The sequence below is a fragment of the Elephantulus edwardii genome, unplaced genomic scaffold, assembly GCF_000299155.1.
Source record: "Elephantulus edwardii isolate Elephantulus edwardi_28Jun2011 unplaced genomic scaffold, EleEdw1.0 scaffold00004, whole genome shotgun sequence".
Lineage (NCBI taxonomy): Eukaryota > Metazoa > Chordata > Mammalia > Macroscelidea > Macroscelididae > Elephantulus > Elephantulus edwardii.
The window spans coordinates 16,670,207-16,683,277 of record NW_006399754.1 but is presented as its reverse complement, the minus strand read 5'-3'; the positions used below and the strand labels follow the sequence as shown (position 1 = coordinate 16,683,277).

The 13,071-nt window shown below is 42.9% G+C and overlaps 1 protein-coding gene across 1 annotated transcript in view; it reads right to left on the bottom strand.

Moving 5' to 3' along the window:
* Positions 1 to 13,071, bottom strand: part of ABCC4 (ATP-binding cassette, sub-family C (CFTR/MRP), member 4) — a 271,694-nt gene that overhangs the window by 181,063 nt on the left and 77,560 nt on the right. Inside the window, exons 13-14 of the mRNA XM_006879571.1 lie at positions 2,542 to 2,638; positions 620 to 829 (exon numbers count right to left, since the gene is read on the bottom strand). Of these exons, the coding sequence (XP_006879633.1) occupies positions 620 to 829; positions 2,542 to 2,638 (307 nt within the window). The remainder of the gene's footprint in view (positions 1 to 619; positions 830 to 2,541; positions 2,639 to 13,071) is intronic.

Sequence of the window (13,071 nt, the reverse complement as noted above, 5' to 3'; positions counted from 1 at the left end):
TATGCTGGTTTATTTGCAAAGTTTGTATACATTGTTTTTTCCTTAGATATTTTTAAAGGTCTGGTGGACCAAATGGGTATGCATTCAGTTTGGTTGTTCACCCCAATCCAGCAGGTTTGTAAAAGAAAATCTTGGGAATCCACTTTCAGAAAGACTGCAGCAGACCAACACATGACATCTTCCATGGAGAAATTAGTGGATTTGAACCACTGATTCTTCAGTTAGCAAGTGAACACATTACCACTGTACCAGAGTTCCTTGAGTTAATAGGCGAGATTCTTCAAGTTACATGTTTAGAGAGAGAAAGGATGCCTTGATGTATCAGAATTAAACCGAATCCTTGTATCTTCCTCGAAGGCCGAGTAACTTCTAGCTCCACCCCCAGCAAAGGTCTCCACAGGAGTCTCCACCACTCACACACAGACTAACCGGAATCAAGCTTGTTCCTCTTCATTGTGTTTTAGTTCTATTTATTTCAGTGGATAAAGAAGGGTTATGAGTCACTGGATTGGCTCTGGGACAAAGGGAAGTCATGAGCTGAGCTGACAGACAGTCCAGAAGACCGACAACAGTCAGACAGACACCCCTTGTACGCGCTCGACGATTAGGAGAGACTCACAGTTTGAGCTTCCTGAACACCGTCTTTCAGGGAGGGCCGTGAGGACTGCTGAGACCAGACGGAAGACTCCGAGAAGGTCCTGCTTCTCAGCGTGGGAGTGCCTGGAGCTGAAGAATGCTCGGGTTCCTCGATCTCCTTCTTCAGGAGGGAACCAAAGTCCACCCCAGACTTCAGAAACTCCATGTAAGTCCCCTTTTGCACCACCTTGCCCTAAAATGAAAAATGAAGACTTTGGAAGTGGTTACATTTCACTTCTGAAAATACCAATCAAATTTAACAATATAAGCCAAGAGAAATTAATTGGCCTTTAATGATAATATTCTTTTAAACAGTTTTCTCTCTCATCTATTTCAATGCCGTATACGTCATTTATCCCATCGTTCTCAGTCTCCTCCCCAACCCCTATGTCAGCCCCATTTTACAAGATATGACTAGGTATTATTGTCATGACAGGAGTCCAGAACGAAGGCTGCACAGTGGAGTGGACTTGGAGGGAGGGACTGTATAACAATGAAAGAATTTTTCTTTTACTTTTCAAAGAGAAGAAAGAACTGGAGGGGAGGAGTGGGCACAGAGAAAAGTGCAACAATGAATGAATGGAAATCCAAAATCTCTGTAAATTTTCATTAAAATTAATAATAATAATAATAAAGGGACAAAATTTACAATATTCTTAAGTAAATTATCCTTAGGACTGGGATTCTGATTGACTAATCTAGTTAAATTCACCTCAACACATACTAAGTAAGCATTCTTTTCTCTAACAAACTGTGTTCGCAGCTCAGGGATGCAAAAGACATGGGTAACTATGGGTCAAAAATGAAAGTCACTGACACAAATACCAACCACAGGCAGTTACGGGAAAAAAAGGGTGAGATGCTGGTGAGAGTATATAGTACAACCTTTGTAGAAGACACAGAAACTAAGACCAGCCTGTGATACTGACTTAATTGTAGAGTTTATTTCTTTTCTCATCCAATCCTAAAGAAAGCATGATCTGTGAAAACACCAATCCGACAGGTCACTTCTCTGCTCTGAACCACCCAGAGCTTCTACCACACACCCAGTTCTACTATCCTCCACTCTTGGGCCCATCACAAGCTCCCTGGCTCACTCGGGCCCAGCAACACTAGCCTTCCTGCATTCCTCCAACAAGCGAGATGAATTTCTCCCTCAGGCCCAGCCCTGCGCTCCACTGGCCCACTTGCCTCCAAGGTTCCTCTCTGAGATGACTAACAGGCCTCTTTCCATAAACATATATCCATTCAGGCCCCTGGGAGGGGTCACCTCCTCAGAGAGGGCTTTCTGATATCACTCCCATCTCTCTACTGCCTTGAGTGCATCTATTCCAAATAAGACCGGAAGTGAGGGCTTCTGTTTTATTTACCGCTTTGTCTTATTGTTATGTAAATCTACCACAGCTTCTCACACATTTCAAGCCCTCAAAAGATACTTAAGGAAAGAGACTAAATAACAGGCTGTACCAGCTCACAGATGCCTGGATCAGACTTACTCACTTATTCAGCCATATTTCTATAATTAATGCAAAATTCTCACTGGGCAGCAAACTGGGTAGACAATCAAATGAATACAAGTGTGCATATGACTTAAGTCACGGAAAGAAAAAAAAACAAGTTCTAATAAATTTATTATCATTAACAATGTCTCCTAGGGCTATAAATTTATAGTTTGGAGATAGCTATTTTATCTACCTTAGAGTTCCGTGGTTTAGAATGTAATGATGAGATTTCTCTAAGCCTTTCAAATGTATCCTCAAAGGCAAAAATACCAGTTCAGAGATGTAAAATAAAGGCAGAAGAGAGAGTTTATCATGAAGCCCCAACAGAGGGACCAGCTGAGAGACCCTGCATTCAGCACACATGAATGCTAGCAAGTTCTGTAGAATTCTAGAAATTACTTACATCTTTCAATATCAGGATCTGGCTTGCAGCTTTTAGGTACTGCAATTGGTGAGTCACTAAGATTGTGATCTTCTCATGCAACGTTTGACAAATACACCTGCAAATGGAAAAGACAGAGAATGGAGCAGCCCATTAATGTGGGCGTTCCAAGCGAACACACATTCTCAAAGCACAAGGAGACCAAGACAACAGGGCAAAACAGAAACATATCTAAATATAAACACGAGTTAAGTGCAGATGCAAATGTGAAAATGAATTCAATGCAAATATAAGCCCGGGAAGGTTACTCAAATTCAAAGGTGAATGTGACTCTGCTAAATCAAATGCAAAACGCAGCTTGGCAGAAGGGGTGGGGCGGCTAAGGCTTCTCAAATTCCACGTAACAATGCTTTACACATTAAATAAAAATTTATGCTAAAAAAATTTACTGTGAAGATTCGCAACTCACTGCTTCTGAAAACCTGCTGGAGTATCAGCTGTGGGTCGGTTCCAACTCAATGGTACACAACAAGATGCCAAAACACAACATAAAATACTAATTATTTTATCCCTGAAGTGGGGAGAGGAAATGTAAAAATGTATTAAAATGTATACATTTTTTTCATTTCTTTGGTGATTCATGATACATACATACCTACATATACATACATATATACATGTATATGTATACAGACATACATATACATATTTATTTTATTGTTAGGTGCCATCAAGTCGAGTACAATTCATAGCAACTCTATCAACAAAAGATTTGAACCCAGTCCTGTCCTGTGCCATCCTCACACTTCCTGACACACAATGGCCCATTGCAGCAGTCACCACTGTCAATCCACCTGGTTGAGGGTCTTCCTCTCCTCCACCAACCCTCCACCCTTCCCAACATCATGTCCCTTTTTAAGGAATAGCACCTCCTAGTAACATGTCCAAAGTATGTGAGGCAAACGAAGCCTCACCATTCTCGCCTCCAAAGGACACTCCGGCTGCCCCCTCCCTGAGACATTGCTATTCGTTCTCTTGGCCGCCCATGGGATGTCCAGTGCTCTTCTCTGACGCCACAGCTCAACACACACAAAAAGGTTTTATGTTCTCAGTAACTTCTGGCGAAGTGTATTTTTAAGACTCAAATATGTATTAGTCATAAAACAAATCAAAGATTAGTCATAAAACGAATACTTAAAGGGGAAAAAAATATTGCTACAGAGTTGATTCCAACTAATAGTGATCTCAGGTGTGACAAAACAGAACGGCCTCATAGGACCTCGGCTGTGATATTCATGGAAGCACGCCTTTCATCTTGGCGCCACTGGATGGGTGCGTTCAAGCCACCAAACTCTTGGGCAATGGTCAGGCACAAATCACTTCTACCTCTAAGGAGCTTAAATTGCTATTTCAAAACAACGCAAACGCATTGTTCAAACAGCTCAAATGTCTTGTTGTCAAGTTGGTTCTGTCTCAGAGTAACTGTCGATTACAAGAGAACACACATAAGTTGGAAATGAATCTTTACAGGGGTACGTGGACAGGGATCAGTCGGGGATTCAAGTCAGAGTCAGAAGAAGAATAAGGAATATATACATCATCCTTGGCACCAAGTAGGTCTTGGCTGAAGAAAACAGAAAATTAGAAACCTGTTTACCTGAGTTTTACCACCTATTAAAAAGACATTCAGCCGTGTAGATCACAGCAAATTATGGATAAAAATGTAAAGAAAGAGAATTCCAGAGCACCTAATTGTGCCCATGCTGAATCTGTACATAGTCCAAAAAGCAGTCATTCAAATGAAATAAGGATTAAAAGCACATCTTAAAATCATGCAAGGGTTCACAGTTAAAAATAAAACAGAATTCTTGGAATTTAAATACTGAAGCTGTTATTGGCTAAGAGCACATTCTGGATTATTTCTACTATGATTTGGAACATTAAGGTTTTCTTCTCTTTTAAATACTAGAAGAATTAATCTATAATGGGGGAAAATAATTTCTGGTTCGTATCTGGGACTGGGCAACCTGTGAAGACTGACTTATGTCTCATAGCTGGTACCAGCAACCAGGAAATCAAAAGGCAAATTGCACTGGGAAAATCTGCTGTCAGGGATCAAGGACTTCTCCAGAGGACTGGAGAGCAACATTGTCAGTCTAGAGACTAAGGTGCGCCTGATCTAGGTCATGGTCTTCATAGTTATTTGCTATGCCTCAGGAAGTTGGACATGACTAAGGATGATAGATGGAGGCAAGGATTTTGAAGGTTCAGCTAACATACTTTGGGAATGTTGCAAGGAGGAACCAATCCTTGGAGGGAGCCATCATGCTTGGGAGGGTGGAGGGACAGTGCAGGAGAGGAAGATCCTGGATGAGATGGACTGACTCAGATACTGGGGTAATGGGAGTAGGTGTGTCAGAGACAAAGAAGTTGGCTCAAGATAGAGCAGAGTTTAGAGCTATTGTACATAGACTTGCTATGAGTTGCAAGTGACTCAACGGTACATAATAATAACAACATTAGTTTGAGAATCTCTGGGGAGGTAGTGCATTTTGTGTTGCTCTGCTTAACTGAAAGTGAGTAGTTCAAATCCTCCAGTTTCTATTAAGTTATTGCCTGAGAAAGCTGATAAAGTGTCGCCATAAGTCAGGTCTGCCTCAACGGCAGCGGAAAAGGTCACGGGTTTGAACCTCCCCACCACTGTGCAGGAACAGGACTCAGCAGGCTGTTCTCATAAAGACTGTCGGCTTGGAAAGCTGTGGGGCAGTTCTGCTCAGGCATACAGGGCTGCTACAACATCAATTCAGGCCAAAAAGAATGGATTAAGAGATTTCAGTCTGAAAAGACTACTTTCCCCCCTTTAATATGTGGTAGTTTAGTTTATTTCATACTATAATGTGCTGAACCATAGGCTTCTGCAGGCTTTACCTGACTTCTTTCAACGGAATTGTTTTTCTTTCATTCAGAACTGTTGTTATTGTTGTTATGTGCCATCGAGTCACCTGAGATCCATAGCAACTCTATGAACGGCAGCTCCGGGCCCTGCCCTGTCCTGAGGCAGTCTCACTAATTCCCACACACCAACTCCCATTGTCCCAGTTACTGTGTCAATCCATCTCATCCAGGGTCTTCCTCTCCTGTGCTGTCCCTCCACCCTTCCAAGCATGACACCCTTCTCTAAAGACAGGTCTCTCCTGGCCACGTGCCCAAAGTATGTGAGACAGAGCTTCAAAATCCCTGCCTCCAAGGAGAAACTTGGTTTCCTCCTCTCCAGGACAGACCTATTTGTTTTCTTGGCAGTCCATGGTGTGTTCAAGACTCTTCTCCACCACCACAATTCAAAAGCACAGATTCTTCTTTCTGTCATCCTTAGTCACTGTCCAATTCTATATGAACCGTAACAAGTAACTGCGATGATCATGGCCTGGATTAGGCACACCTTTGTATCTAGACTGACATCACTGCTATCCCTCATTAATAATTTTACATAAATTGTTGAAGATAGGAATGATGTAATACGATGAACTGCTATGTCCAACATGAGTTTCAAAATGCTTACTTCCTAACATTTCTATGGCACAAGAGGTAAAATAATTATAATATATTATCAGTTCATGGCCTTAAGGTTTTCAAAACTATATTTTTTAAAATCTAAACTTCCCTAAAAATAATTTCCTTTGCAATAATTCCAAGTAATACTATTAAAAAAAAGAAAAACAATACCTGGTGGCATTGTCAATCAAGAAAAATCTTTCCATTCCTTTGCCACGGCTGTATTCTACCCAACTCAATTGATTGCTGTCAAGTCAGAACCAACTCATAACTAACTCTCTAGTAGATTTTCAATGATGGTAAATGCATAGGAAGAAACTGCCCATCTTTTTCACCTGGGGCAGCTGGTAGATTAGAACTTCCTAACTTGAGGTTGGCAACACAACTCTCTATCCACTAGGCTATCATAGATATATTTGGTAACATAATAGCCTTAGATGTTGTTTTGGTTCAAAGCTTACTTTTGCTTCATATAAACTCATACCTCCAGTGAAGCAAAACAAGATCTGTACACAAATCTGCAGAATGGGTACATAGCTCTGTATATCGGCCCAATTGACTCTCCTTTCCTTGGTATCTTTAACTGGCTTCCCAAAGGTATGGGCTCCCGGATGAGATCAATTCCTACTGACTAGATTAGTGATATTCGTTTTCCTTTTCATTTGTATTACAACTATCAAATGCTAAATATAATTTATTTCTACACAATTTCTGATAACTAGCACTCAACCCATAAACTATCGTGTACATAGACAAGGTAAGAGTCTACAGACAAACCTGAGCTCTCACTTGAGCTTGAACCTCACAACAGACCAGGCAGTCCTCCTGGCGTGGCCATGCTCCATACTTCACCTCAAGGGAGGATCACTGAAGACTGGTTACCACAAGCACGGTAAACAAATCAGATGACCCCTGGCTATCTGAAAAGGGAGCTGCTGGGGCCTTAAACAATTGTCTCCAATCAAGTAGTCACCTAAAGAAATGATTTTTTTTTCTCAGATACCATTTTTATTAATTGGCTTTTTAAGCTAAAGTACATTTTTAAGCTAAAGTACATGCTGGAGAAGAGTACTGAATGTACCATGGACTGCCAGGAAAACAAACAGATTCATCTTGGAGAGGATTAAACCAAGCTACTCCTTGGAGGCAAGGATTCTGGGGCTTTGTCTGACATATTTGGACATGTTGCCAGGAGGGACGGGTCCTTGGAGAGGGACATCATGCTTGGGAGGGTGGAGGGACAGCGCAGGAGGGGAAGACACTCTATGAGGTGGATTCATTCAGTGACTGGGGTAGTCGAGATGGGTGTGTCAGAGACAATGCGATCAGCACAGGATAGAGCAGGGTTTAGAGCTGTTGTGCATAGGGTCGCTATGAGTCACAAACGACTCGATGGCACATAACAACAACAAACAACAACAACATAGTAAAGACAAAAAAGGAAGTGCATACATAGGAAAGGGAGGTTTTTGCGTCTACATTAGCAAGGACCTGAGATGCTAAGTGTGTGTACTAGGGACCTGGACTGAGGGGATGACAGGAACCTACGCAGGCTGGAGGCCAAGGGCTGGCTTTCTGGGATGGGACAGCAGTGGCTGCCACGCGAACCCTGTCTAGGAGGAAGCTGCAGCACAGGGTGCTGGGATGAGGGTCCTCTAAAGAAACTATTAACCAGTACTCACACTAACCTAAAGAAACTATTAACCAGTAGTCACACAAACCCGATTTGTAACCGAAGAATTTTACACAAAATCCTTGGTCAAAAGTATGAGAGGCCAAGTGGGTAAGGCATTTGGTTTGTGGAGGACAGTGGTCTGCAGTTGAAGTCTTCACTCCATCTTAGTGCTGATATCAGTTCAAATTGCATCTTATGTTCATTAAGCTCTTCTCCAGTGATTCCTGGGGAGCTCTGGAATCCTGCTAGCAAGCTGCAGAAATCTGTCAGCAGCTCTAAAGGAGACAGACGGACAATCTCCTCCCATGTCGTTTATGCCTCTGAAAACCCAGGGAAGAGTCAGCTACAGAGTTGGTTCCAATTCAACAGCACATAACAAAAGAAAAGTATTAATGATTGCTGACTGTTAAACTTAACCACGAAGCTCAAGAAGTCTCTTTCTCAGTGGTCAGGCACAGATGCAGAGAGACGTCCTCTGAAGAAGGTCTTCAAGTGAGGCCATTAGGAGAACTAATCTGTGCGAGGTCATGCCAGGAACCTGTGTGTCTACGGACGATATTCACATTTTGTGACCTGACCTGAAAAAAAGATATCTTCGGACCTTCTGGCAACTTACCTTAAATTTCCATCTTCACAAAGAGCATTTATTTTTACAACTGTTACAACTGAAAACAAATTCTAACAAAAGCCCCGTGTGAAATGTTCTGCCTCTCCTATCAAAATACTGTAAACAAAAGTTTCTAATCTAACTCTATCAAAATGAGTTTGAAAGTGTTCTGCCTCCAACTGCTGGGGTACATTTTGGGGATCTGAATTTAGTTCCCCAGTTTAAATCACCAAGCTTTAACAAGCTCTTAACACTGGAAAGCTCTTTGGGGAGTTCTAATTTCTTAAGGGTATTCTTGGCTTTCAACCAGGATTCATTAAGGATGACAGAAAAATTGATGCCTTTGAACTATGCTGTGGGAGCAGATTACTGAATGTCCCATGGACAGCTAAAAGAAGAAACAGTAAGTCTGGGAGAAGGTGCAGCCAGAGTGCTCCTTGGAGGCAGAGATGATAAAGCTTCGCCTCACATACTTTGGGCATGGTTTTAGGTGAGGCTGTTTCTTGGAAAGGGACTTTATGGTTGGAAAACTGGATGGGCAGCAAAAGACAGAAGACCCTCCGCCAGGTGGAATGGCGCAGTGACTCTTGCAATGGGCAGAGATGTGAGTAAGAGCTGGTGAGGATGGCTGAGGACAGGACAGCGTTCACATCTGTTGTTCTTAGCATCTCTATGAGTCGTACTCGACTTGAGAGCACCTATCAATAGCAACACTTTCTTCACTTGGGATCTCGGACAGGAAATTCATTTTCTGACACCTAACACAAACAAAACCACAAGATCTCAAGCTGGAAACTTCTCAGATTGATATCAGTTATCCGATAACCCTTCGCCTCCTGCATATTACAGAAGTGACTTAATGTTTACAACATACGGTTGCAGAACCTATAAATGTTAATAACCTTGGAGAGGCATTCACATTTGAAGTAAACCGTTAATGGCAAACAGAAGTGTAACTCATTCACTTTTAATACAAAACACTTCACATTTCTCAGCTTCAACACAACCGCCATCTTTCATAGCATATTGTTCAATCCAATTTTCTAACTCGTTGGAAGCATTCTCCAGTTGACGCTGAGTGATTTCCTAAATTGCATTCGTGCTCCCTGCTCAAAGTTTCCCCAAAGAATGTGATTCTGATTAGCAAACAACAATTTTAACAAGCTTGTTTCTATCAAGTGAATATCCAAAGTCATTAAACCTTAAAAGTGCAAAAGGACTTTATAAATACTTGTGGGTTGAAAAGAAAACTTGGGAGAGCTGTGGCGATGTATTCTTATTAATCAGAGCACCTTCATCCCCCCTTCATAATGACATGATGGCTAAGTGACCACCAGGAGTAGACGGAGAAATGGAGAATTTGTGCTGGGTTCGCACAGCAGGCATGGCCGAGTCCACGCAGGGGAGCTCGGTAGTGAGAACGGGGAAGCTGAGCCCCTCATGATATCACCAAAGGGCTGGAAATTTCTCTTGTAGCCCTGCAGCAGGGAACATTCATCAAATCAGGGAGCAGGAGGGAAGGTGGATCTGCTCAGAGAGCTGGAGGAACAGGCAAAGGTCAGGTGGGTACTTCACTCTGCCTTCAGGAAGGAACTGTCCACCCTATTCTGGTGCTCCAGTCCACAGAGAGCTGAGGCTCTAATCCAAAAGCCATGCTCTCTAGTGGTTCAAATCCACCAGCAACTCTGTGGTAGAATCATGGGTAATCTCCTTCTCTGCAATTTGTAACTTCCAAAAACCAACTGCAGGGCTTTCTGCGCATCAGTTCCAACTCCACGTTAACATACCACCCTGGATGTGCTCACCAGTCTATGCCAGGAAATTTGGAAGACAGCTACTTGGTCAACTGACCGAAGAAATCCATACTTGTTCCCATTTCCAAGCAAAGTGATCCAACAGAATATGGAAATTGTTGTTGTTTGTTATGTGTTGTCAAGTCACTTGCAACTCATAGCGATCCTATGCACAATAGCCCTGAAACCTTCTCTGTCCTGAGCCAACCTCACTGTCTCTGACATATCTGCTTCCATTACCCCAGGCACCGAGTTAATCCACCTCATCGAGGGTCTTCCTCTCTTATGTTGTCCCTCCACCCTCCCAAGCATGATGTCCCTCTCCAAGGACTGGTCGCTCCTTGCAACATGTCCAAAGTATGTCAGATGAAGCTTCAGAATCCTTGACTCCAAGGAGCAGCCTGGTCTCAGGGTGAACCTGTTTGTTCTTCTAACAGTTCATGGTATATTCAATACTCTTCTCCAGCACCACAGATCAAAGGCATCAATTCTATCATCCATAGTCATTGTTCAGATTGCTGATGTATAGCAAATAAATGCAAAGACTATGGCATGGATGGCACCTTAGTCTCCAGACTGACATCATTACTCTTCAGTACTTTGGAGAGGTCCCTAACAGCAATTTCCTCAATGCAATTCACATTGTGGAAATTAACAAGGAATATAACTAATATCACATGCAGCAAAATATTGTTGAAGGTCATCCAAAAACAGAATTGTACATTGACAGAGAACTGAAAGAAGTTAGGTTGGGTTTAGAAGAGGTCCTTGCACCAGGGATATCATTGCGGGTATCAGATGGATCTTGATTTTTTTTATTATGCAAAGGCATTTGACTGTGTGGACCACATAACAAACTATCAATTATAACAAACTATCTTGAGGAGAATGGGAATTCTAGAATACTTAATTATGCTTACATGAAGTCTATATCTAGACCAAGAGACTGTCTCACCAGAGCAAGGGAACACTCTGTGGTTTAAAACTGAGAAAGGTCAGAGTTGTATCGTCCCTCCATACCTATTCAATCTGTATACTGAGCAAATCATCTGAGAAGCTGAACTCAATGAAGAAAAGTGTAGCTCAGGATTGGAGGAAGACTCATCAACAACTTGTGTTATGCAGATGACACAGCTGTGCTGAAGTGAGGAGGACCTGAAGCACCTGATACCAACGTTCAAGGACTGCAACTTTGAACAACATCTCAACATCAATCAATCAAAACAAAAATCCTCATCCCTGCTTGCAAAAAGCAACACTATGACACATGGAAAAACGACTGACATGCTAAACTTTTCTATCTTGTGGATCCACCATCAACACCCTCGATAACAGTAGTCAGGAGACATAAACATTGTAAATGTCTGCTGGCAGGTCTCTTTCCTAAGTCCTGAAGAAGAAGGATGTTAGTTAAGGACTGAGGTGCACCTGATGGAAGCCAAAGTCTTTCCAATCAGCCACTGTGCCTCCAAGAGCTGGAACACCAATAAAGCTAATCAGAGGCAAATCGATGCCTGTGAGCCGGGGTGCTGGAGAAAAGTGCCGAATATCCCATGCACAGAGAAAAAAACTCACAGCTACGTCTCGGAAAAAGGGCAGCAGCGTGATCCTGGGAGGCAGGGATGACAAAGCTTTGACTCATCTATGTGGGGCACGCTGCTCGAAGCTATTCCTTGGAGAGAAATACTGTGCTTGGAAAGGTGGATGATCAGAGAGGAAGACACTTAATGCGACGGATTTATGCAGTGACTGCAGGAGCGGCCTTCAATGTGCCGAGGATGAGAAGGGTGGCACAGGACAGGACAGAGTTCAGAGCTCTTACGGTCACTGTGAGTTGTGTTGAACTTGATGGTACGTGACAACAACAACAACAACATTTTGCAGATATAATCTGGTCAGGAAGTATTAAAGAATCCTTAATTAATCATCCAAAACGGTTGGAACAGTGCATTGACAGAGATCTGACAGAAATGAAGCTGGGTTTAGAGGAGGTCCCGGCACCAGGGATATATCATTGCTGATATCAGATGGATCTATGCTCACTAAGTAAGTGTTCTCATTTCAACTCTAGAATCGGGAGCCCAGGGCCATGTCCTCTCCCTAAGGACAGCTCTGCGGGACTCTCTCGACCATGGTCTTTAGGACCCGACAGCAAATGCATTCAAATTACTTTCTGTTTTACAGTCACTTTCATCGATTACTTGAAGGCAGCTTGTTAACTGTGACTGGATTGTCATGAACTTGCATTACTCATGACAAGCCCATGTGCAGTGGGACTGGATGGCTGTGACTTGTGAGCCCTGAGGTTTTTACTGGCTAGTGTTTAGAATTAGATTATCAGCTTCTCTTCCTCGTCTATCCTAGCCTGGATGCTCCTCTGGAATCCATTCAGAGAAATGCACTGCCCCGCTGGAGGCTGACAGTGCCCTGCCCAAGGTGCACCTGCTAGGAACAGAATCCAGGTCTTCTGCACGGAAGGTAAGAATTCCCCCAACTCCCCTGCTTCCTGTTCATTTCAGGCATCTTGTTGGTTCTGATCACCAAACCTTTACTTCTCTTACTCTGCACCAAAAGGGACTCAATCCTATTATTGTTGTTGTTGTTGTTATGTGCCGTCAAGTTGCCTGCAGCTCATAGCAATCCTATGTACAATAGCCCTAAACCCTGCTCTATGCTAACCTCACTGTCTCTGACACACCCACCCCGACCAGTCACTGAATCAATCCACCTCATAGAGAGTCTTCCTCTCCTGCGCTGTCCCTCCACTCTCCCAAGCACGGCATCCTTCTCCAAGGACTGGTCCCTCCTTGCAACATGTCCAAAGTATGTCAGAGGCACCTTCAAATCCTTGCCTCCAAGGAGCAGCCTGGCTTAACCCTCTCCAGGATGAACCCTGTTCATTTTCGTAGCAGTTCATTCAATAC